Source organism: Anopheles ziemanni, chromosome X, assembly GCF_943734765.1.
Source record: "Anopheles ziemanni chromosome X, idAnoZiCoDA_A2_x.2, whole genome shotgun sequence".
NCBI lineage: Eukaryota > Metazoa > Arthropoda > Insecta > Diptera > Culicidae > Anopheles > Anopheles ziemanni.
In genome coordinates, this window is record NC_080707.1 from 14,430,323 (window position 1) to 14,456,069 (window position 25,747).

The 25,747-nt window shown below is 49.0% G+C and overlaps 6 protein-coding genes across 6 annotated transcripts; 3 read left to right on the forward strand and 3 right to left on the reverse strand.

Moving 5' to 3' along the window:
• The first annotated feature begins 4,736 nt into the window (after positions 1-4,736).
• Positions 4,737-5,084, forward strand: LOC131291348 (uncharacterized). The gene has a single exon (XM_058320549.1). The coding sequence runs from the start codon at positions 4,737-4,739 to the stop codon at positions 5,082-5,084; it is 348 nt and encodes a 115-aa protein (XP_058176532.1).
• Positions 5,085-5,893: 809 nt separating this feature from the next.
• On the reverse strand, positions 5,894-7,034 carry LOC131291122 (vesicle transport protein SEC20-like). Its single transcript, XM_058320313.1, has 4 exons — positions 6,986-7,034; positions 6,625-6,674; positions 6,380-6,552; positions 5,894-6,311 (listed from the first exon to the last, which is right to left on the reverse strand). Exons 1-4 carry the CDS (start codon positions 7,032-7,034, stop codon positions 5,894-5,896), a joined length of 690 nt encoding a protein of 229 aa, XP_058176296.1.
• A 1,582-nt stretch (positions 7,035-8,616) lies between these two features.
• On the reverse strand, positions 8,617-9,667 carry LOC131290900 (vesicle transport protein SEC20-like). The gene is made up of 3 exons (XM_058320086.1): positions 9,416-9,667; positions 9,174-9,346; positions 8,617-9,110 (listed from the first exon to the last, which is right to left on the reverse strand). Exons 1-3 carry the CDS (start codon positions 9,518-9,520, stop codon positions 8,666-8,668), a joined length of 723 nt encoding a protein of 240 aa, XP_058176069.1. The 5' UTR covers positions 9,521-9,667; the 3' UTR covers positions 8,617-8,665.
• Positions 9,668-10,854: 1,187 nt separating this feature from the next.
• LOC131290829 (N-acetyl-D-glucosamine kinase) lies at positions 10,855-17,101 on the forward strand. Its single transcript, XM_058320009.1, has 3 exons — positions 10,855-11,069; positions 15,531-15,967; positions 16,060-17,101. The coding sequence occupies exons 1-3, from the start codon at positions 11,047-11,049 to the stop codon at positions 16,659-16,661; spliced, it is 1,062 nt and encodes a 353-aa protein (XP_058175992.1). The 5' UTR covers positions 10,855-11,046; the 3' UTR covers positions 16,662-17,101.
• Positions 17,102-17,281: 180 nt separating this feature from the next.
• LOC131291123 (serine protease HTRA2, mitochondrial) lies at positions 17,282-18,657 on the reverse strand. Its single transcript, XM_058320314.1, has 2 exons — positions 17,564-18,657; positions 17,282-17,487 (listed from the first exon to the last, which is right to left on the reverse strand). The coding sequence occupies exons 1-2, from the start codon at positions 18,655-18,657 to the stop codon at positions 17,316-17,318; spliced, it is 1,266 nt and encodes a 421-aa protein (XP_058176297.1). The 3' UTR covers positions 17,282-17,315.
• A 1,559-nt stretch (positions 18,658-20,216) lies between these two features.
• LOC131291124 (allantoinase) lies at positions 20,217-24,519 on the forward strand. Its single transcript, XM_058320315.1, has 4 exons — positions 20,217-20,387; positions 20,460-20,873; positions 20,942-21,765; positions 24,477-24,519. Exons 1-4 carry the CDS (start codon positions 20,217-20,219, stop codon positions 24,517-24,519), a joined length of 1,452 nt encoding a protein of 483 aa, XP_058176298.1.
• The last annotated feature ends 1,228 nt before the right edge of the window (positions 24,520-25,747 follow it).

Genomic DNA, 25,747 nt, shown 5'->3' on the forward strand with positions numbered 1-25,747 from the left:
GTGCGTGCCTTTCATTACTGTAAAAAAAAAAACACTAAAACCGCGTTGCGTCACACGGGTGTGTGGCCAGGTAGGGCGCGGGAAGTTCTCGGGAAGGCCCTACCCCGGGATTCCGAGCGCGCGTTTAGCGATTCCGGTATCATTCATTCTGCAGATGTGCCCCCAAAGGCACAGCATTTTCTTTGACATTCATACCTATCGTCCATCATTCTCGCGTGCCCGTGCGGTGGAGGGGAGGGGATGGAGCGAGGAGTCGGTGTCGTTTAAAGCCTACGAACGGATGGACGTGGCTGATGGATGCTCGAACAGTTTTATGGCCCGTCCGCCCCGGTTGATTAGTCAGGCGCAAGAATGAATCGTAATGGAGCACTGGGTTTGTTCTTTTCCCTCCGCCCGGGAAGTTTATGCTGCGACTTTTGCGGACAATCCACTCGCTTTACGGATGCGCCACGGGGGCGGGGGATTTCTCGGTGTTCTTCATCGGCAAACTCATCCCGGTCCTTCCGGTGACGGCCGGGTAAATTCCCCGTGCGGGTACGGTTTGTCACTTCACAGCGCGTGCTCCCGATTTTCGTTCTTGTTTTACGTGTGCTGCTTTTTTTTTGTGCCCAACCAACCTTCTAATATGCCTGCGCCAGACGAGACACCGGCTTCAGCTACGAAAGGAACCGGCGCGTTACGCTTTAGCTCGTTCCAACGACGACGAGTGGGCAGTTAAATGGCCATCGTTAACCTGGGCCAAAAACGAGATTAGTAATTACAATCGCGACGCCCTCGGTTCTGCGGCTCTGCGCTTAATTGGTGATTTGTTTCTTGTTTTTCTCGCTCTGCCTCTCCCTCGCGCTCGTGCGCCCTTTCCAGCTCTCTTGCTTGTGCTTCATTAATTCATTATTCCATGATGCAGTGCGTACCTGAACGCGCACAGTGTGACGGTGTGAACTATTCCGTCCATTTTGGTCTCCTGTACCGACACTCCACTCGTTAGCAAGTAGGGTTACAAGTTGATCCTACTTGTCGCGTACAGAAATAGTTCAAACGTACCGCGGTGGATGCATTTTGCAGACCAAGGCCCCCTCTCCCTTCCCTTTTGGAGATGGATCGTCGGTTAGGAAGTTAGGAGGGCTTACAAACACGCGCGCGCCAGATGGAAGCGTCCGCCAAACGGTGCCGAGCGGGCCCTCGCACTTGTAATCACCATTTACAACGCTTAATTTCGTTTTAATACGAGCCGGTCACTGGACTCGCAGTGGACCAGGCCGTGGCCGGGTACCGGTGGCTTTTCGCGGCCGGTTGTAAACTAACCAGTCCTGGTGGCTGAGGGCACGCAGGCCTTTTGTGCAACCGAACCGTCCGTACGGTGGTTCGATGTTGAGGACGAAAGGCGAAAGAAAAAGTAAAAAATGCCCCCCCCCCCCACCTGAGTGGGTAATCCGTAAGGCGGGCGGCGTGCGTTGGAAGGGGAGAGGTGGCAGCATTAGCTGGGAAATTGGGAACCGGTTTCCGATTTTCATTATTTTTTTTTTGCTCTATTCTTGTTCGGGCTTTTATTATTAGTTTACCACCATAATGCATATATCTCTCGGCCTGCGCAGCATAAGCGCGCCGAGGTGCGCGAGCCGCGACCCTTTCGCCAATCTATTGGCACGCTCTGGGCCATATGCGCTGTATCCGCTCCCCCCCCCCCCCCCCCCCCCCCCCTCCTCTTCTGCATATCCACCGAAAATGTTGACCCGTTATCCGAGGAATGCACGCAGCTGCACAACAGGCTGCACATTGGACCCGGGGGGTGGTAACAATGTCGGAAAATTCGCAATTTTTCCTGCTTTTCGCATACAAATTTGAAAGCTGAACCTATATCGAAGTATTTGATTATGTTTGATCCTCTTTGTGTGCTTTATAAATGTACCTCTTTTACCAACTTCAGCTATTGAAGTTTTCCTTTTTTTCTCGATGAAGATAGTAATGCGACAACCCTGATAATACCGTAATTAATGTGTAAGTAATTATAGTTACAATTAATTCCTCTTCAAATAAATTGAGTTCTGTTAACATTTTTTAAACCATTAAAAGTTGCTTCAAATATTTTAACTTTAAGATACGTTTCGTATGACTGCAAACATTTGGTTGTATCTCGTTTTTAACGATGCTAACGCTCATTATGGATCGAAATTTTATGTTTTGAGTACGTCCCACGAGATGCTTTGATATTGACATAATGAGAAAAGCGTATAGCTGTAGTTCACGTTCCATTTTACAATGGGAAAAAGACAAATGGTTTAAATAGATAGAATCCTTAGTGATAATTTTCTTGTCATTTTATTTTATTTTTTCAATTGATGATTGTAATGACAAGTATATAGTAAAATTCCTGTTTTCATCCCGTTACATGTGCGCATTGTTCCTATAGTGCAGTGTGTCGTACGAAGGGCTTGTTGACTAGGAAAACAATCTCTGCAGTCTGCTCCACTGCACACAGCAGACTTGTTCTTGAGGTGCAATGTTGAATCTTCTGTTTGTCTCCAATGCTAGCCTCCTAACCGAGACACTGGTTTAGAAAGGCGTTTTGCGAATTTAGCGTGCGCCAACCGCAGCAGCTGGATTTGATTGATTTTTTTCTTTTACTAAGATTTGTGAGCCTGACAAACAACATCGACAATCTGCTGGTTGCTCTCCGCGTGGTGGTGCATGGTGACCGTGAAAAGTCGGACAACAAGCGATCGTGAGCGCACGAACCTTATCAAACAAACCCCGAGACCGGAGATTGGAAACGGTCAACACCTCCGAGAGCGGATGATAGTAGGCCAGTCGTGCCTGCATTAGCGTCCTTCAACTCCCCCCCCCCCTCCCCCTTCTTCTCACTACACTGCCAACCCCTTCCTTCACCACGTGGCCATTGACGCTAGGGGGGTTGGGAAGTAAATATTTTGTTGTGAATTTCCGTTCGGGTTCCAAGATCAAGAGCGCCGTATTTTTCGGACGCGCAGAATTGAGGGCAGCCCGGAAACGATGGACCAAATGGTTGGCTTCAAGGGCACCGAACTGCGCGGCTGCTCGAAAACCAGCATGCAATACATACGTTTTTCCCCCATACGAAGCGATAGAATGGAGCTAGTAAATTTACGTTCAGCCCATTTTCCGGACCTAGCTTTCGATAACGCTCCCCCGGGGCTGGCAACGCTGGCTGGCCTGCCTGGTTTTGCCTTTTACTACCAGATTCAAATGAAAGGGAAGTTTGCTGCCGCCGGTTTGATTGCCAGTAGGGAAAGCGGAAGGCGCGAGGAGAAACGAACGTATCGTGAAATGGTATTGCACGAATGGTGAAGGTGGCCACGGTGCGCATTTCCTCGTGCCTGGAGCTCTCGTAGAATTCGGTTTCGAGTAGGAAAAGCTCCCACTCCTACTACTAATGCCTGCGTTTTGCCAGCCCTTTCCATCGGTACCATGATGTTTTTTTCCTCCTATGTTTCGCTTCCCTTTTTACCCCAGATGCGCTGGTTATGGTGGACCAGCATGCCCAACAGTGCCACATGGTAGTTCGTTTAGTGTAGCACCAGTCACAGTGCTGTCCGGTATTGGACCGCCAACTGGACCAAGCTGTCCCGCAAAGACCACAGTGCGTTTCATTTGGCAAAGCCCGAGGAGAGGTTCACATCTTAGCGCACGCACAGCCCGAAGCTACCAGCGATGATACGGCCACAGAAGTCAATATCCTCGTGCGCAACACACGCAACCGAACAGCTGTTCGCGTGGTGAAAGGGGGTGCGTTCAAGCAGGAACAAAACAAAAAGGTCGCGACGCTTCCCACTGTGCAGTGGGGCCTGTGTTCCGGTTTGCCTGGCGGGGTGACCCATCCAGCCGTGCGGTCAACGCACGGTCAAGCTTCAGGGTCAACGAATCCGGAGTAAGTTCATCCCCTTCCACCGTCCAATACCGATACCGTTGCGATTGACTCTTCGTGCGTCTGCACTCCGGCGGACGGCAGAATTGCCCACTGCACCACCTGATAACTGGACCCATTCTGGGGCCCGGAGCCGTTTACCTTCGGTTCCGATTCACACCGAACGCTCTCTGCTATTCTCTCTAGCCCTTCCCCATCGGTGCCTGCGTCGAACTCGTCTGCCGCCCTCGGACCCACAGGCACACGAAAATTACACAAAGAACAAGTGTCTGCGTCAGGAATCCCCGGAGCGCGGGAATGGCGGGACTTTCAGCAATTTGGCGCTAGGACGGCGGGCAAAGCGTACAGGATCAGGTTGGAGCGTCGATAGCGATAGCGCGAGCACGGTGAGCACGATCGCGCTTGCGAGAGAGATCAGCCGTCAGCGTCGCACAGCCATCAGCCGCGTGATCATCCCTATAAAAGCCGCCAACCCATACGGTACCATCGCACAGAGCGACGTCTATCCTTCGCGCGCTTAGAAGAACACGGCGCACGGTGTGCTCCAACACGCTGCCCAGGAGCAGAACTTTAACACGGCCAGCAGTGCAAACACGTTGTGAACAGCGGGGTCCAGCGACGGCAGCGACAACAATCAAACGTGAAAAAATAAACACACAGCCATTCGTTCACACCTTTGGTGCTGCGGTACGGTGTTATTCTTCAATCAGTCACGCCGGTGTCACATTCCAATTCCACACGAATTGCAGAGCGCAGGTGTGAAGCGGTGGCCGCTAACGATCGCCTTCCAGCCGCGCTAGCATCAATTAAAACGGTAACGCCACTCACGAGCACGACGATGTACACACTGCGCCGGTTAGTGATGATGGCGTTCGCCCTGCTGGTGACCATCCTGCAGTGCTTCCCGTGCGGCGCCTCGCCGGTGATGCTCGACAAGCTGTTCGGCTTTGCCGCCTACCAGCCGACCTACTCCGGCGGTGGCTACGGTAGCAACCAGTACGGCTATTACGGCGGTGGAAGCAGCAGTGGCGGCGGCTACGGAGGCCACCAACGCGCGCCAACCTCCTCGCACAAGCGGCAGGCCAAGGGGCGCGACTACAAGGACATCTGCAGGGTGGTGAATCCAGCACCGTATGCGCTACCGGGCCGCGCGCCCTATCCAGCAGCACCGTTCTGCCCGTACTAAGTGTGAATTTCTTGCAAGCTACCGTTTCGAACTACCATTTCCAAAACTTAGTCTTAGATCCGAAGCCTTTAATATAAGTTAAAAACCTATATAAATTAAACAACCGTTTTATTCGACCGGAAGCTTGACGATTTTCCGGTATGGTATTCGACCAGTTTCTCATAAGTTTGGAGCTATGAATCATTTAAAGCTTGAGAGGGCTATACATACTTTAACTAATCTTAGGAATCAATCTATCAAATGAATTAAGTAGCGTAGTAATTTTATTATAATTCATTAGTATAATAAGAGTAAGATTAAATAAAATATCAGTCGATTGCTTTCATGCATGTTTTCAAACATGACCGACGTTTAACAGTAGCGTAAGATCTTCTAACTCCTACCACAGCTACTTATCGAATACAATATGGCTATGATCACAGTCACATTTGATAACGTAGATTCGCATCAGGTACTTATGTTATTAAATTATGATTGATTAAAAATTCTCCTGTAAGTGAGACATATTTTTTAATTGCTTGCACACGCCCTATGTCTTCTAAGGTTCCCTATTCTTCGATTTATTGTATGCTTGAGACACCCTATATTTATTAATTGAAGGCCTTTTTTAACGAAAACGTAGTAAAATAAATAAGGAGTGTAGTCTTTCAATTCATCGAATGAGATCTAATTAAATGGATAGTTTGGAGGTTCACATTTTCATATAATCCCCCACATTCAAACAATTTGCTGGCAGACGTAGTAATCAAACTTAAAATCGTGGTAATCATGTCACAGCGAACACCCAATCCCCTGCTAAAACTTCACCTCTAGAACAATCGACGCGATAAAACATAAATAACGCTGACTAGGAAGAGTGTAAGTCCGAAAGCGGCCAATATTTTATCGGTGCACTCGCGACGACTGTGCTTCCACAGCAACCTTCGTGACAGGTCAATCATTTCGGCCAGATTCTCCTGCTCATTGGCCACGTCCTGGGCGTTCGGGAAATTGACGTGCAGCAAATGCAGCGTTTTCTTGTACTTTTGTATAATCTCGAATAGCTGCTGTGAGATCAAATGCATCCATTCTATGTTGCTTTCAAACAGCATCACTATCGCCGAGCGGCGTACCGTTTTCGACCGTACCTTACTCGTATCCGACCGCAAGGCGAACAGTTCCTCCTTGTTGGCCTTCGAGATCTCCACCAGCTTGGAAAGATTAGCATTCCAAAACGCATGCTGTGTACTTCAATAAAGGAAATAGTAACGATATTTTCAGCCGATATGCTTTCTTAACGTTGCTTCCACACTCACCTGAACAGATGGGAACGATGCTTCTCGACCTCTTGCAGCAAAGTTCTGTCATTTGCATCGTTTGCCAGATCTCCAAACTGCTCGATGCATTTTCGTAGTTCAGCAAGTTTTTCCCGGCCCGCTTCGTTTAACATTTCCAGTTCTTCGATGGTGCCTCGAAAATTGTGGATATCCTGCAACGAAATGGAAATAAGATGCCCATGTTTACAGCTGGATGCAAACTACCTTCCCAAATCGCAGCCTACCATGATGATCGCTTTTACACACAAATGTGTTTGAAGCAATTTCAGCCGCAAGGAATCTAGTATGGTGTTCTGGTTAGCTGACGACATTATTGTTCTGCTCAGATAATACAAAACACTCCACACACAAAAGTCTGCACAGCCCAATGGCACAAGTGAATTAAAGAAAATAGAACCCTAGCACCGCCAAGTTACACCGTTACCCTGTTTCAAAATTATATTCTACTCGCCGATGACACTGCACTGTTCCCTACGATACCAATAGATGGATTGTTTTTTTTGACAGCAAAACCGACAGCTTCAGCGTCAACACAGCCAAATGTCAACAATGATTTGGTTGAACAAATGGAAATTGAAACAACGGTTGACGATACGTTTGTATAATTTGCAATGATCACAAATGTTTTAGGCATTATCTTCATTTAAATAATATCTCGAATGCCCTGTTTATCGCGCAAGTGCTAAGAGATTAGAAATTTACTGTATAATTTTTTTATTTCCACATAGGAAATATTCTTAGCGAGGGAAAAGAAATCAATCATTTGTTTCTCGTGAGCATCCAATTTAGAATCGGTAAGGATAAAATTCCACCTACCTGCTTCAATATGATAGTTTGATGGCGCTCGATTGAAGCATGAAGCTTGAAATTCTTCTCTCTATCTAAATGAATTGAACTACCGTATAAGTTATCACAAATGTTTTATTGATTTTATCTGCATACATTTTTTACAATATCTCGAATGCTCTGCTTATCACGCACGTCGTGGAAATACCTGATAAATTACCAAGTGTTTTTGCTAGTTATACAAACTATATGTCATATATGTCTTTAATGAAAGAGTCTTAATGTTCATCCAGCATCGAATATAGAATCGGTACAAATTTCGAACAGAAAGAGTTTGATGGACCTCGATCAATGCATGAAACGTTACAACTTTAAACTCCAACACCAGCTAAGTATCCAATACAATTCGGTAATGTTAGGCAACGGACTATTGTACTGCTTTTCAAATGAAATACAATCATATTTGAATAAAGTGATAATGATGATGATAAGCCCCATCTTAAGATATTTCTGAGCAGTAAACTAAGCAAATCACGAAGTGATCAAAGACCAACAAGCTCTTTTTCCTTGCGTACAGCAGTACCACAATTTTCTAAAGAAAGAAATCGTGGAACCACTCTTCTGATTGCATGGTCAAACAATGCTCTGTGGCGTGCCTTGTCCAACATATTATTGTAGCCGGTATCTGCAAATTATGCAAACCTTATCCGTGAAACAGTTGGTCACTTCGAAAAAATCATCAATGGGTAAATTCGAGGCATCTACCACGTGATTGCACGAGAGCGACTGATGCAGTTCCCACAAAAAGATCAACTTCTTGATTTGAGTTAAGATACTTATCACCCTTATCCCCGTAATTGCATAATGGATGCTCTTGGTTTTCTTCTTCGTAGACCTAGAATTTACAAAACCTACTCTAGCTCCATGGTTTTGATTCCCTTTTTTTAACAACTGATATTACTAACTATCACGGTTTCTACAGAAAAGGGATCTCGCACAAAAGTATCTGGTGAAACCAACCCAGGTAATAGAAATGCTCTTTTGAACACAAAAACTTATCATTTTACATAGAAAATGTATAACACGCTGGTTGTAGATGTGCAAACATGATTTGGGCAATAAAAAAATAATAACAATAAAGTTTGGCGATTATTTCTCGCTTGGCCTTCTAGGGGCAAAACAATAGATTTTAAAGCTGTAAAAGATAGGACATTCTAGTTAAAATACGCCTGCTGTTTAATCGAGGTATAAGAAGACCTCGATGTAGAAGAGGAGTTATAGTTAACACCTTCAGGCTCAAGCAAAGCAGTACGAAAGCCATCCGCATGCATGGGCAAAACTGTGAAGAGGTTAATACAACAACTCGTAGAACTAGTGGACAAACTAATCGAAGCAGCGTGGCGAAAGATCCATCGGATCATATCGCAAAAAACTATGAATTAACCCACCCAATCCCTGAGGCTTACTAAACCTGCATCCCTAGAATAATCGACGCGATAAAACATAAATCACGCTGACTAGGAAGAGTGTGAGTCCGAAAGCTGCCAATATTTTATCGGTGCAGTCGCGGCGACTGTATTTTTCGAGCAATTTGTGCGACTGCTTTATCGTGCCAGCCGTTTGCAGCAGCTCATCGGCCGTACTCTGCACCGTCGCGCTGTTTGCGACCAGCAAATCCAGCGTTGCCGCGGACTTTTGTGTCGTCTCGAACAGCTGCTGCGAGATCGAGTGCATCCGTTCGGTGACACTTTCATGCTGCATCAGCAGCGCGGAGCTGCGAACCGCTTTCGAACCGAGTGAGCTGGTCGTGTGGCGCTTGCGAACCTCACTCGCATCCGGCCGCAACGCGAACAGTTCCTCCTTGTTGGCCTTCGAGATCTCCAGCATCGCGGTAATATTAGCTTTCCGGAACGCTTGCTGGGTGCTGCAATAGAGGACATCGTTTCGAAATTCCCATCCGAGGTGTTCCCGTATTGCCTGAACTTACCTGAACAGCTGTGCGCGATACTTCTCAACATCTTGCAGAATAGTGCCGTCATTTTCATCGTGTGCCAGATCTTCCAGCTGCTCGATGCATTTTCGTAGTTCAGCCAACTTTTCCCGGCCCGCTTCGTTCAATATTTCCAGTTCAACAATGGTGCCACGAAAATTGTTGATATCCTGCAACGAGGTGGAGATAAAGATGCCCCGTTTAACACTGCCTGCAAACTGGCTTCCCAAATATCATACCATGATGATCGCTTTCACTCGCAAGTCTGTCTCCAGCAATTTCAATCGCAAGGAGCCAAGCGTATAATCCTGATTCATCGCAGACGACATCTTTGTTGACGACATCACATCCGTAACACAAGCACAATTGGGGCACCATCAACAAACACAGTTCCTCGATTGTACCAATGTTCTTTTGCTATTCACTATATCCAGAAAATATACCAATTAGCAAATATGAAACTGTTTTCCACGACAGCAGTGGGGTCCAGCGATGGCTGGTGTTTTGACAGCCACACCGGCAGCTTTGGCGTTGACGAATGCTCGTCGGTAGCCAAATGTCAACAATTAACTGACTGTAAAAAATGGAAATTCGAATCAACCGTTGGCGATGTGTTTTCATCGGCAAAAATAAAGGAACGTGTTTGCTATCAATTACACGTAGCTTCCTAATCGCTTTGATTATGCTAACCTTGCAGCTGGACCAGAATTGGCAGACCGTTACTGACCTAGTTTAGTTGTGCGACGATGACATGCGCTTGACCTTTTCGATTAGGGTTTTTTTTTTCTATTTAGAAACATATTTCTGGGCACGCATAAGATTGTTTATGTTTTTACAGGAGTTTGAAGGATTCGTATTACGATTTGGTAAACAGAAACGTGTCCCCGTACGCGTCGATTACAACCCGTAGTAAAAGGGAAACAAACACAACCCGCACACACACACACGTAGGCATACCGATGGAACCAGCTGTTGCGAGCGGGTTGTGCTCGGAAGCTCAACAAGCAACCGTCAAGAAGACATTTCGCTCACTTCGCCGCGCGTGGAACGTCGATTGTTGTTTGCATTTGTGGCCAGGCGGCGGCAGTCACACTAATCGCCTACACACACCAGCTCGGGGCGCGGGTTTTGTTGCCATGACTAGTTGGGCACGGGCTCGTTCCGGCATCATTCAGTGGTCGGATTCCAGTCCATTCGGACCGTGCTTTCGTAAACAAAACCGAAAAAGAAAACCAAAAACCGTGCGTGCAGCAAGTCTCCCACCCTTGGCTTAGCGGGCTTAGGTAACGCATCGAGCGAAAGTAAACAAACGCCAGCGTGAAAAGCGGTCCAGCCAGACTCCGGCAACGGAAGAAGCGCCCCCCCGTCGGGAAGAAACCCCGCTCCACAGTGTCTGTGATGTTGTGACCCGTTGGCAAATATAGCTCTGCTCGTCCGCTTGACAGCTTTAACATTTGTGGACTGCCGTGGTGCATCGTTGCTATCCGGTTACCGGAGCACGCGTGGTTCCTGCCCGTGCACGGTTCAACGTGTTGTCGCCCTTTACTTCACCAGCGGTCCAGTATTCTGAAGGTGAACGAGAAAAACGAATTCCGGATTTCTTCACTCTCCTTCCCTCCACGCCCCCCTACTTCCCAACCGCACTCAACCGCTATCAACTTATCGAAGACGGTGGCTCGCGTGGCTGCACCAATTTTGCGACCACTACCGATCGGCAGACATCGGGAGAAAGTGCTTGTGAGGCGTGTTCTCCGGGCCAACGCTGCGCAGCGGATATCCGATCGCACATAGTGCGACAGTTGTACGCCAAACGAATCGTGTCGGTTCCAGTGTTCATTCGCAGCAACCAAACTCTTTCCCATCCCCGGCAATGTACATCGGTGGCGTTGAAGGGTAAGTCCCTCTTCCTTTACTAATCCCCTCATGGACAGACGATTTTCCCTTTCGATCGTTCAGCATCAATAAGAAATGTCTGTCCAGTCTTTCGCCTCCGTTTTTCACTTACCCAGCGGCTCAAAAACAAACCGTTTCCAGGGCACACGTTCACGTTGTCGGACAGGCCGCATGTGCATGCTTACGTGTTAACAAGTCTCTGTATTTTTTGTGTTTTGTATTGTGCTTGGCTTCCGTCTGAAAATCGTGCCGTTTTGTATAAGAGGGCGCACCCAGGCGAAAGGCCCACCCCGACGGCCATGTCCTAACGGTCTGCCAGTTTGAAGAATCCCACTGCCACCCGCTGTTTCGTCATACAACCGAAATGCAACCGAACGAGCGTTTCAAACGTCGAAAACTGAGGTGGAAGAAAAAAACAATATCCAACCCAAGCATTTGGAAATGGCGCAAAGCAGCCATAGGCAATAGGTAATGGATGGAAAACCAGCGGCACAGGAGGGAGAAAAGCTAACAGCTGAAGATGGAAAAAGAGTCGTTTCGTAAGCAAACGGCAGCGGTTTCGGTGGAAGAAATTGAACCACGAGGCAAAGCCTTCAATTATTAGAATGTAACGATCGCGGGCAGGCGTAATGTAGATGAAACCGCGAGACAGAACGTCGATGGTAGTCTCAAACAATTTTGAGCAGAGTTAATAAACTGGCGGAGGACCCCTCCTTCCCCGCGCGGCGGCGGATCCGTTACTATCCCTCCCCCTGAAAGTTGCCTTGCTTGGTGCTCGGTTTCAAGGTGCCCCGCTGAATTCCATTCACTTTCATTGTGCGGCCGCAAATTGTATCGCCAATATCGCGACAAAAATTGCCCGCCACAGGTTTGCGCGCTATCAGCGAAACCGGAAAAACGCACAAACGTGCGCGTGTTGGTGTGGTTTTGGCCTACGAACGAAGCGAACCATTTGGTAGACATTCTTTCCAATCTCGGCCACGCTCAGCTAGCCAATTGTAGGCAATTGTTGAACAATCCTTTACCTCGTCTTAGCCGGGGGCTTGGGGGTTTTTGATACGCAAACAAACTGGCCGCTAAGTTGATTGAGGCTGTCGGTATCTTGACCGAAAGGCGTCGCTTGCAAATCAAGGGGAAATTAAGGCTGATCGCACGGCAAGTGGCAAGTAAGCTACTCCATTGGATGAGAACTCGTGTAATTACAAGTTGTCAAATAAAAACTATTTCGTTTTCGTGATTTATTTATTAAACTTAGGACTTATGTTACGAAATTGTTATTCTGTTGCCTCAATGATCGATCTTTTTAATTATTGAAGATCAAACCATGGTAAATTAAATTTCATAACTTTCTGTGTACTTGTGTGAGTCGTTTACCGGAAAGTACTTGCCAATTGCACACCAATTCATCATCATCATCATTGCACTTGCCACTTGCACTTGCCGACGTGCGAATCAGCCTTTACTGCAAGAGCACGACGCGGATATGGTTACCTCGCAAGTAAAGCTACCATAAAGATAAGCCCTTCCTGTCACTACTTGAAGAGTACAAACCAAACAATTCACCCCCAGAAAGGGGAATAACATTAGGCAAAATCAATTAAAAATGCACCCCACCCTAATAATGCAAAGTTATGAAAACAAGGTACTTCAATGCTAATGATACTAATGCGCAGTAGTATCAGGAATATGTATTAGATAGGGTAACAGCGGCTATCGCACAGATTAGCAGGAAAACAAAGAACGTTTATACAGTAAGTCAATTAAGTATCCCGACAGTCACCAAGCTTAACTTTAAACCTTGCTATCTCAGCAAATTAACGATCCAGGACAAAACATTTCACAGATAAACCAACATGATGAGCAATTTGATATTCATTTCGCCAATATAGTGTATTTAATGTGGCCTTCATTTGACCTTTGATAATAGCTTCCGAGTACTCAGGCTTTATTTCTATCATAGTACTTCTACAGAGATCTGTTTAGCCCAAGGTTTTACCATCTACGGCCGGTTGTTCTTTACTTTACCGGGCCAATGTTCTTTACTTTGATCTCGCCAGTGTAAAGAACGTTGCACCAACACTCGGTTGGTCTCAAAATGTTTTGTTTTTCGATTTCCCGGCGTTTTCCCTGTTTGACTAAACAATCCAATAATCGCAAAGGGTAATTCTTACATGTAAATCTGTTTCCCGAAGAATCTCCACAGTTTCCGTCCCAACTAAATCACTGACGATCGAGACGCTCCATTAGCCAAGTTTGACAATTCTTAGAGTATAAAGCTGTTCGTGACTTTTCAAGCAAACTCCTTTAGATCGTAATTAGAAAAAAAAAAACAAATGTTAACGTAATTAGTTTCCTGACGTCAGCACTTGTTTACGTAGTTTTACTGGGCACGTTCATGATTTGCATTAAATCTTTTTTGACACCAGATAACTAGAAATAATTCCTGGTAAAACACTCGATGTATTGAGACTTCAAAAATCCGATATTTTTCCTCAATAGAATCAGGTGTTCGGATACTTTCTTGGTTTCGACTTCGGACCTTTGTGCAGTTTTCTTAAAAACCATGTGAACTTCAAGTAACCATCTCAACTTGTAAAGCGCTCAATAGGTATGCCCTTTACATGTTTGTCCTAGGTCATGTATTAGCTACATTAAGGAGGCTTAGAGGGAAATTTGATGACTGTTACGTTTATGACTGAATACTTGTTTGGCTAAGTGTATTTCCAATGCGCTTGATAAACGCGAGGCTTGATGTACTCCGGCTCGATGGCTATATTCATTAGACGAAAAAGTAACAATCCAATATGGCGTTGAGTGATAATTTACAGCCTGTCCTATCGCAGGCACATGGCGACCACTTGTTCTTTCTTTTCACCCACACCCTTTCGAATTTCGTTCCATATCACGCGAGCACAGAGCAACTTCCGCGTAATTGATGATACTCTCCCGAGCCCTTCCCCACACCAACCCTACCTCTTACGCTAGTATCCACGTCAGTGATAATGACCCGGTGCGAATCTCGTATGGTTTTAGGACCAACCGCGAACAGGGTCTTTCTAATCAACCCGGCTTCGACAATAGCATTGTTTTGCGAAAATCGATGTTGCCGCCAACAATCGATCTTGATGGGCTTAGTGCACCTACTGCACTACTTAGATAGTCGGCTTTGGCTTCCCGCCCTTATCGGGCCGACGGCGATAACCGCCCGGGCGACGATGTCGGGCCTGAATGTCAAGATCGGCTCGAATGACCGCCACGCGAAGAGGGGAAACACAAACGGGCAGAGCGGGTTGAAAGAGTTATGACTCTCCTTCGTGCAAGGAGGCATCATAAAACATGCACAGCGCGAGTCATTTAGATGCAACAACTCCGGGGAAGGGACAAACACTTCAAATACCGTGCGAACTACGACCAGATGGAGTTGCATTTACGTTGAGGCACTTAACGCACATTATTGGGCCCCATTCGCGAAAGTCCTGATTGATTGGATGCATATGCGTCAATCTGTCAAAGGTGTGGACATTAAGGGGAACGTTCCCAGGCAAAGGCCATGTTAACAAGAAGCATCTAAGTTTCAACCCTTCTCCTTAGATTTATCAATAGAAGTAAATATTTTATAGAATTTGGCATCATTCTTCTACGATCGACCGGCAATAAATTAAATGGGTAATTTTGCTGCTCACTATAAACATGAATGCCGAGAAACAGTCGCTCTAAACTAGGGGTCGGCACACGTTTTCGGGCCAGATACCTTAAAGGATAATGTGTTTAACACGTTCCGTACCAAGCGTTTTAGCACAATTTTTAGTACAATTTTTCAAATTACAATTTGTTTATAATTTAAAACTTAAACCGATTGTTTTCGAATGCCAAGCAAAATGTTAGCTTCCCAATAATTTATATAAAATATTACAATAATTTTTATGTTGCATTTTCATTTATTTATGGGTCAAAAACGTTTTAGAACTAGAACTGCTGTCACCCATATTTGGGTGACGCGGTACGGAACGTGTTAAATATTGTTATACTTATTTTCGTTGAATTTTAATCAACATATAAATTTTGGTTTATTGTAAAGTGAATTGATTTTTGATAAATTGTAGTTCAAATTAATCCTGTATACAAATTATTTTTAAAAAGCTGACGTATTCTCTAAGTAACTAAAATTACTCAGTTAACAGTGCAACGATTTCTTTTGTGGTGACTCTCTTCTATTTGGACCAAAAGTGAATTTAGATCAATTGAAAACAAGCAAACAACATCAACAAACATCGATGAGTCCGCGTGAAAGCTTATTGATTTTAGGAAAAAAGTGTTCAGCAACATGATTTTGTTGAAAAGCATAAAAAATGTACCATTGTTTATGGTTTTGCACAGGGGCCCCGCTCATTTCTCTGTTCCTTATTTCCTTTATTATACTGGTTTAACATTACTTTTTCTTTTCCGTTTCCCACTTTCCAGCGGTGCCACGCACTCCACGCTGGTGATCTGCGATGAAAGCGGCCGGATCGTGGGAAAGGCCAAGGGCCCGAGTACGAACCACTGGGCGGTGGGGATCCCGGGCGTGGCGGAGCGCATAGATGCGATGGCGCGGGCGGCCAAGGCGGAGGCCAACCTGCCCGCCGACCAGGAGCTGACGGCGATCGGGCTCTGCCTGAGCGGCGCCGAAGCGGAGGACACGAACCGCGAGCTGGAGAACTACCTGCGGACGCACTACCCGACCGTGGCGGAGCGGTACGTGGTGTGCAGCGACACCATCGGCAGCATCCACGCCGTGTCGAACCTGGGCGGCATGGTGATCATCGCCGGCACCGGCTCGAATACGCTGCTGCGCAATCCGGACGGAAGTGCGCACGGTTGCGGTGGCTGGGGTCACATGATCGGGGACGAGGGTGGTGGTAAGAGGGCCCGCACGAAGCACAGCACAACGGCTCGCGGTACTAATGTGGCTTTTCGTTTTGATTCCCATTCCATGTCGTCGCTCCGAAAGCCTGGTGGATTGCGCGGAACGCGATCAAGACCGTGTTCGACCATCGGGACAACCTGCGGTGCAGCAAGCTTCCGGTCGAGCGTGTCTGGGAGCTGATCCAGCAGCACTTCGGCGTGCGAACGCTGCACGATCTGCTCGACCACTGCTACGGGCGCTTCTGCAAGACGACGTACGCCGGTCTGTGCGCCCGGCTGGCCCGGGCGGCCGTCGAGGAGCGCGATCCGCTCTGCCTGAAGCTGTTCGACGAGGCCGGCCAGTGTCTGGCGCAGTCGGTGTGCGCACTGCAGGCCAAGATCTCGCCCGACCTGCTGCGTGACGCCACCGAGCTCGACATCGTGTGCGTCGGCTCGGTGTGGCTCAGCTGGGACCTGCTGCGGCACGGGTTTGTGCGCGAACTGCAAGCCCGCCACTTCCCGTACGATCTGCGCCTGCTGCGGCTGGCGACGACGATGGCGGTCGGTGCCGCCTACCTAGCGGCGGACACGTACAAGCTGAGCCTGCCGCGCGACTACACCCGCAACTACGACGTGTTCTACACCCACCGGGCGCTTGCCAACGGCAACGGAACCGGCAAGCCCAATGGCAACGGCGTCCCGCTGTAAACATTCCCAAGCCCGCCCTGCTTTCCTTCTTTCTGCACCTACCGTACCTACGTGGAATTTTTCGTTCCCTTGTTTTACCGTTACGCTACGGATGAGATTGATTGTGTGATAAGGAAGGAACTAATTACCGACAAGAAGTCTCCGGCGAGCCGCTTGATTTGTTTGTTTGCATCTTTTCATCTTAAATGTGCTTTCTTCCAACGAACGGGAAGCGCTACACTGTTGCAGTGTGTGCCTGTATGCTCGAAGCAGCTGTAAGAACCTCGAGAAAACCACCGAACTATAGTTCTGCGAGCGAGCCGTAAGCATGCCGAAGCACGTACTGCGCCTATAGAATTGGTTCCGGTTTCCTTTTTAGTACTAGTAGATTTAGTTGATTTGTTGAGATTGTTTTTCATCGATTATGAGTGAAGCAGTAGAATAGTTGAAGCATGATGAGAGAGCGAAAAAAAAGAAATCCCCAGCCCCACTTGGAATAAGTGTGACGATGTGATTTTAATAGAGGCAGTATTCGTTTTTAATGCAATTAAATAAAATCTATACGCAAAACGCACCACGAAGGATTTGCTAACAAACGATCCGATCGCGCGCGCACACATACACACGTACACACGGGGGCAAAAGGTATCCAAATCACAAGCAAACAATTGCCCTCTACTCCGACGCGTCTTCCGGGACTACTTTCACGGTGGTCAGCTGCTGTCCGCGGTGGATCGAGATGGTGAGCGATTTCGTGGTTCCCTGCAGGACGTCGTACACGTCCGAGCTGGTCTTCACATCCTTGCCGTTGATGTGCGTGATAATATCTCCCGGCTGCAGGCCGCCACTAGAAAGGAGAAAAAACGATGCGTCAGTAACGGGAATGCCTATTGATTAAAAACCCCGATCGTGCAAACACTCACACGTGCGCCGGCGACCCCTGGATCACTTTCCACACGAGCACCCCGCCCCGCACTTCGGTGGGGAAGTTGTGGCTGCGCTGCTGCAGCTCGCGCAGGATGTCCGGCGTGAGCGAAAGCATCGTGATGCCGAGGTAGCGCCGGAACGGGGGCCCATCGATGGAAGCGCGCCGACCGGACGGGCGATCCCTAATTTTGCCCAGGAACTCCTTCGCGTGGTCGATCGGTATGGCGAAGCTGATGCCGGGCGTCACCTTCATGCTGTTGATGCCGATCGCTTCCCCGTCGAGGTTGACCAGCGGGCCGCCCGAGTTGCCGAACGTGATGGCGGCATCGGTTTGGATGTAGTTGATGTCCTTGCCCCGCAGACCCAGCTCCTGCGAGGCCCGGTGCGTCGAGCTGACCACACCCGCCGTGACCGTGTTGTTCAGCGCTAGCGGGCTGCCGAGCGCGACCACCCACTCGCCCGGCCGCAGATCGCTCGAGTTGCCGAGCTTTAGCGTGGGCAGGTTGCTGCACTGGATGTGCACGGTAGCCAGATCGGACGCCGGATCGACGTGCTCGACCGTGCCGGGGAAGGTACGTCCGTCCGGCAGCCGCACGGTGACCATCGTGTGCGGCTTGCTGATGACGACGTGCGCGTTCGTGAGGATCAGCCCGTTCGAGTCGATGATAAACCCGGACCCGTTCGAGACGGTCAGCGGTTCGCGGGTGAAAAAGTCCACATGCTGCCGGTCGCGTATCTCAATGTAGACAACGGCCGGTGCGGACAGCTCCACGGCATCGGCGATGAAGTTAAATTCCTTCCGCCTACTCCCGGCGTTGCTCGCACTCGTGCGGGCGAACACCGCCGGCACCAAATCGCACCAGCTGGCCCGGGTTCCCTCCCGGTTTCGTGTTTGCGATAGTCCAAACAGTCCCACCAGCGCTACCGCCAATCCAATCGAATATCCATCGTACCGACCGCTCCTGTCCTCCTGCTCCCTGTGACCGCCTTGGCTGGTGCTCTGAACCGTACGTACGCCGGATTGTAATGGAATCCGGATCGCCGCCAGCACACTTCGCTGATAGTTCACCGCCCGAAGTACGCGAAACATCACAAACGTTTGTACATCTGAAAACACCACCAACAATTACTGTCTGCCGAACGGAGGGATTTTCTCGAACGAAAGGCTTCCTATTTACAAACTCCTGCCCGGATCAAAACACTCACTGACAATTGTTTACGTCAGCCGAACAGCTGGCTACGTGTACGGCTCTGCCTCACGCACACATGTGTGTGCAGCTAGTGTTTAAAGTACAGCATGTGTTCCAGCCAATGTCGATCGTGTTGTGGAGGGATCGTTTCAACACCGTCCGTGCAAATGTATCAATGAATTCATCATGACGATTTAGCATGGAAAAATATTGACACCAGCTCTTCCAGCACGTACAACAACAACGGTTTCACAACGTTTCGTCTATTGCAGCCGTTTAAACTGGTATAAGCGTTTACGTTTTGAAAAACCGAAACGGTAGTGAGCGGAAGGATCTGGTTAACGTATTTCTCAAGGTGATTCCTTTGAGATATAAACGAATGCTTTTACAGAAACGTACCTGTAAACAACAGATATATTTGTGCCTGCGTAAAGCTGCGCCAGTGTTGCATTTTCTAACATTTAAACAACTCAAAACCCATATGATTTTTCACATCCTAGAAAGTGGCCACCGTAGCCAATGGAATCTACCAAACAAAACGATTAAATTAATTATGAAAACATTTGGTCCTTTTCAGTACGTCGTACAGTAAAGATCAGTACTTGGATCAGCTTGCTATGTGCGTCACTACGAAATGCAATCGGAATTGGTCGGTGGTCAGTCAAATGGAACCAACATTCTCCGCCAAATGAAACCGACATGCAGATTTACTTCTACGTAGCGAAGCGTGTATCGGTAGGATGCTGGATGCATTCCAATCAGCGCAGTACTGGAACGTTGTCACGTGTTGCCATAGAACGTGATGAGGCGTTGGCTATATGGAAGCCTCCATGATAGTGTTTTTTGTGCTTCCCAGCCATTCCTTCGAGCGGTTGTTTAACTTTGCCTCTGTTTTGCGTTGTTTGTTAGGTGTATTGTTACAGTTTCGTTGTTGTTTGTTCAGCGTTCGATAGATTCGGTTGCTTCATCGTGCAGATTGGGTTTTTGGGGTGACACAAAACAACAATAAACCGTGACGCTGTAAACGGGACGGCCACGTTCGAAACGTTCAATCCCACCGCGCCGAGTCGGATTTACTCAGCTTGGGTGTTTGAATAAACAGAGTAGACTCTCCGTTGCGACGGAACTGTCGCTTTCCAGCCGCCAGATTCCGCGCCAAATCCTTGGGCGATCTTTTGGAAATTTTCCCTGCGATAATGGCGCATGCAGTCGCTACACGTAGCTGTAGCTACGTGGACCGTTAACAATGTGCGCGATATGGTGCGGTGCAATCCCCCCTTGGTTTCACCAACCCGGCAGCTCGCTGTTTTGCTAGTACACAAACATACTTCGCAGTCCGAAATACGTCGCCAGTTTGTTTTCCTTTGTGGTGTGTTTGCCCGCGGGATCGCAATATGGCGATCGCTTATAAGACTCGGTGGCGGCACGCGGCGATACCCATTCGGCAGTCGGACGTACCATGGAGACGGTGTTCACCAGCAAAAGAATATTCCTTAACAGTGCCAGCCGGGCGGCGGAGGTGTTCGCCGGCGGGTTGGTCATCTCCGCCATCGACGGCAAGGTGACGCGCGTCCTAGACACGTGGCCGGCCGCGGAAAGCTACCTGAGGGAGCACGAGGGCGAGCTGGAGGTAAGCTACTCCGGTTAAGGAGTTCCGGAATTTGGTTTTTGGGTTTCCAAGCTGACCCTCCGTTCCGATTAGCATTTCGACTTTGGTGACCTGCTGATCATGCCGGGCCTGGTCGACACGCACGTGCACATCAACGAGCCGGGCCGGACGGAGTGGGAGGGTTTTCACACGGCGACGAAGGCGGCCGCGGCCGGTGGCTTCACCACCGTCTGCGATATGCCGCTCAACTCGATCCCGCCGACGACGACCATCGCCAACCTGCGCACCAAAATCAACGCCGCCCGTGGCAAGATTTTCGTCGACGTGGCGTTCTGGGGTGGGCTGGTGCCGGGGAACGGGGGCGAGCTGCGGCGCATGATTGCGGCCGGTGTGATCGGGTTCAAGTGCTTCCTGTGTCCGAGCGGCGTGGACGAGTTCCCGCACGTCACCGAGGAGGACGTGCATGCGGCGGCGCGCATCATGGAGGGTAGCGGGGCGGTACTGGCGGTAGGTGCAGTCGGTGTGGAATACTCCCAGGTGTGCTTTATTGAATGTTGGACTTTCCTCCACTCCAGTTTCATGCGGAAATCGACTGCCAACAAGCGGGGACCGGCGCGGGTGAGGGTGAGGGCGATCCCTACAAGTACCGTACGTTCCTGGAGTCCCGGCCGGACAACATGGAGCAGCGGGCGATCGAGCTGGTGTCGCAGGTGGCCCGGCAGTACGACCTCCGGACGCACATCGTGCACCTCTCGACGGCGCAGGCCCTGCCGACCATCCGGGAGACGAGGCAGCACGGGGGCCGGCTGACGGTCGAGACCTGCCACCACTACCTGTCGCTGGCGGCTGAGGACGTGCCGGATGCGCGCACCGAGTTCAAGTGCTGCCCGCCGATACGCAGCGGCGCCAATCGGGAGCTGCTCTGGCGCGCCATCCAGACCGGCGACATCGATCTGGTCGTGTCGGACCACTCGCCGAGCACGCCCCAGATGAAGCTGCTCACCGAGGGCAAGCGGCAGGGGAACTTCCTCGAGGCTTGGGGTGGCATTTCCTCGCTCCAGCTCGGACTACCCCTGTTCTGGACCAGCTGCCAGCAGTACGGGCTGACGCTAGAGGACACGGTGCGGCTGCTCTGCACTGAGCCGGCCCGCCTCAGTGGGCTCGACGCGTGCAAAGGCCGGCTCGATCCGGGCTACGATGGCGACCTGTGCGTGTGGGACCCGGAGGGCACCTTCACCGTCACCGAGAGTATGATCGAGTTCCAGCACAAGGTGACACCGTACCTCAACCGGACGCTACGCGGCGTCATACACGGCACGTTCCTGCGCGGCTTCCCAATCTACCAGCGGTCCGAGCCGGTACCCACCTTCGGCCCCCCGCTGGGCAACATCCTACTCCGGTCCGACAAGACGACCGCCTCGCCCGAGGGACGCCATTCGCCGGAACACATCCACAAACCAAAGCCAACCGTCCGAGGGTCAGAGAACGAGCTGGAAGATACCATAGACCTATAGGTACTCCTAGGATTAATATAAGAATTCAAAAATAGGAATTGAAATACATGTATAATAAGGAACCCTTACCGAAAGATTCCTGCTGATAAATTCGCACACATCACTGCCAAAAACCAATAACGCGTTGGGTCAACGAACGAAGGTTATGGCGGTTATCGAATGGGAAGCTATCGGTCAAAGTTGGGACGTTTCGTTACACAATGAAACGAAACGAAAGAAGAACAAAGCCATCGATTGTAGACACAACACAGAATATATAAGAATGATATTCTAGGCACAGCAGAACAGGCCCCCATATGCCGCTTTATCGTCATCACCGCGTACATCACCGGTTCTCATACGATTAGTCAAGTTATCGCGTCTGGTTTGTACCGTACTTAGTCTATTTGGTCGGGCACCCAACGCTTGCTGGGGGCACCCGATAACCGTGGTGGGCTCGGCCCCGATTGGTCTAGTCACGTTGTTACTGTCGATCCAAAATCGCGAATGAATTTCGATTAATTACGAACCTAGATTACGGCTAACGTAGGGTGAGGCTGAGCAAAATGCACCACGCAACCAAAAATCTTTCTTTTTCTCGCAGTCAAATTAAAGAACAATGCTCGATAATGAATGACGATCGATCGATTCTCTTCCATTTCTTTGGTAACCAAAATTTGACCATGACGATATGAAAACTCTTAAAATATGGTGTGTCAAAACAGGATAATTTATTTCCGAAGGATTTTTTACTTTCTATCTCTGGAGGATTATGAATCGATTGCTTGCAGTATTCTTGAAGTTTGAAACACACTTTGAGGTACTAGATGAATCTCTACTTGATTTGTTCCTAACCGGTTGTTCCCACAATTGTGGTATGGTTCCAATAGTGGTATCGTGTGTCTATAATGGTGGTTGTACAGCAAACTCGGTAAACACTGAATATATTTTGACTGTAAATTATTTTTGAAGCATACTTCAAATATAACGTAAAATGACTAGAATGCATTGTCTTGGTCATAGACCAATGCATTGGAATCAAAGACCAATGAATTTTGCAGTGACTTGGAGCCTTAAGGAATTCGTAGCATACCTGATAAATTCTTAATATAAATTTTGGATCCCTAGTTTATCACGGAGTTTGAAGGTTTATTTTTTGAACACTCCGTAGAAGGTCAAATAAAATGTCATACTAGAACAAATATCGCTATAGTATGTACTTCGATGTAGAGCTAGGATTTACACTACAACCTCTATTGGTACTAATACCTCTATGGGAGAACTTACCCTTCATTTCGGTGTATATTTACCCAACCGGTGCATCTTGCTCCTCTTTCCCCTATATACTCGATAAACCCTCGCTAGTTCCTCGCATGGTCTACTCTCGTATGCTTTTAGCAACCGAGAAGCGGTGGATATTTTCGACGTAGCTGCCCACAGTGTGAAGAGTGTGCTCTCCGGTTTCCGATCACATTTGCATCTGGTAAAAGTGTTCAGAACAAGATTTTAAAGGTTACAGCGACAGCTGTGTTCGCCAACAATTCGATAAGCGGTGAGTAACTTCCAAACTTCCCCCTCAGTAAGTCGGTTCCTACAGGTGTCCATTCCTATGTTAAGCGTGAAGGACACGCATTTTATAGCGTTTCGAATTGCAAGCAACTGCACAGACATATAGATTGTTCTCTGCAGTTTTGTGGCAATAGTAAGGGGATATCGATGTTAATAAAATTTATCACCATCCACAATGAGTTCCTCCCTACAGCTGCAGGTTTGCAATAGTTATTTGATTATCATCTTGTGCGAATCCTACCTCCTACGAGGCTTCGACAGCTTCGTCCCAGCATCCACGCTTTCGCTGATCTTTCTCCTTTCTCCTCCCACTCACGCTCTCGCTCTTTCTCCTTCGCTTTCTTGCTCTTTCTCTCGCGCCTCACGTTCCCGTGCCCCCTCGCCTGCGCTACTGTTGCGTCCGCCCCGTTCCCCGCAAGTGCAAAACCCGTTTAAACACACTGAAACCGTGCCGCCGGGAATGCAGGGCCTTCCACGAGGAAGCCTTACGAATATGGAAGATATATTCATGTATTCACCGAGTCATTCAGCGAGTCGCGCGACATTGTTCCACCGCCATCGCCGCGGCTCGCCTCCCTCTCACCACCACCACCACTACCACCTGGTGGATCGGGCATCGGGCTTCATTCATCCTCCACCTTCACGCCCACGGGCATTAAAAGCACGGGAGACCACAATAACGAATGAAAAAAAAAACAACGCAAAACAACCCCGGCCCCGCGGGTTTGCCTGTCACCCACCACGGTAACGGGTTTCCGTGGTCTTCCCCGCACACCCCCAATAGCTTCCCACCACCACGTACCCCACTTTAAACCCACCCGCTCCAGCCCAAAACCCCCGAATGCGCGCACGGAAAGATCAAATGTCGAACAGTCGAATGATTTTCGCCATGAGCGCACGCCAGCGAGCTTCACTGTCGGTTGGCGGGCCAGCCAGGGGAAAGGGGACGGCAAGGGGGGCAGACATAAGTTAAAGAGGTGAAATAACAACAACAACAACAACAGCAACAACAACACGAATCTTCAAAACGCGAGACATAAATTTACAGTGACCAAGGGAGCCGGCGAAGGGGGAGATTATTCGCGTGGTGAAGCATTTGTAAAGTCATATGCGTTGCCCTACGGGGTGGAATGGGGTTGAAGAGGGGAGAGGGCAGGGGCACCCAGCGACGAAACACAATTTTTTGAGGCTTGACCGAATGACATCCGAGCAGTGGCCGCCGCTATCTGCTCGTATGGAAATGTTGTCAGTGGTCTGAGGTTCTCAGATGTCACCTGTAGGACACGCTGTTCTAATTCAATGAAACCACGAAACTACTTTTTAAGTCACAGAAGAGGATGATGATGCTTCAGATTGCCGATACTACCTGTTTTGGGGTAAAGCGCTAACTCCAGAATCTGGTGATGCCTCACTTTCTCTGCCTTCTTCTATTCGACAGTCTACGGTTTTTTTTTGGAAGAGAAATCTTGAATGAACAACACACGGTGAGCTCACACCATTCTTGACCAGTCTGGTAAGAAACTGTTTGAAACGAGAACTTGTGAGAAGGTGATAATTTAGACACTCCTGACAGGAGAACCTCCTCCGGTTTCGAAGGCTTCTGCTCGCTAAGGGACTCTACTTAAGGCTAATGTACTTGTCGAAGTGTTACTATACTCTACCTCTCGGGAAAACCTCTAGGGAGTTTGCATTATCAGGTCAGGGGGAAGTTTTGCGGTCGCGCAGATATCGCTACTATGCCTCCACTTTTTGCACCTTCTTACACCTCAAGGCACCCGTCGCACCTGCACCTCCTCCTTCTGCTCCTTGCGGGTTGTCCGATGCTCGATACACCGTACGAAAGCTCCTCTCTGCCACAAACCAGTGTTTAAAGGCAAGCTAAGGAGCTGCTCGGGTCCAGTCTAGCCTCGTCAGTGCCTATAGCTCCCTCTCTGTCTCCCTACCGCCCCTTCCACCGGCCAACGATTCCTCGAACCATCTTCCCCCGGGGCTTGCGGTGCTCGGTTTGTCACTCTGTCCTTATCGCTCCGCGAGGTCTCCGGTGTCGCGGATTCCACCCGCTCTTCACCTCCCCCCCCCCCCCCCCCCCCGTCCCTCGTCCTACCTTTCCTCATCCTTCCCGCAATCGTTCGTCCGCATGTTCTCGCGCGATCTTGCGCGATCTCTCCCTCTCCGCGCGCGCTCGCGTGTGTGTGTGTGTAAGACGATTCAAGACGATGTAAGGCTTATTGGCAGCAGCCAGAGGAGGCAGGCAAAACCAAACCAGCCACCGCAACGTTTTAGTGGGATGAAGTTTGCAAGCAAAAAAAACAAGGAAAA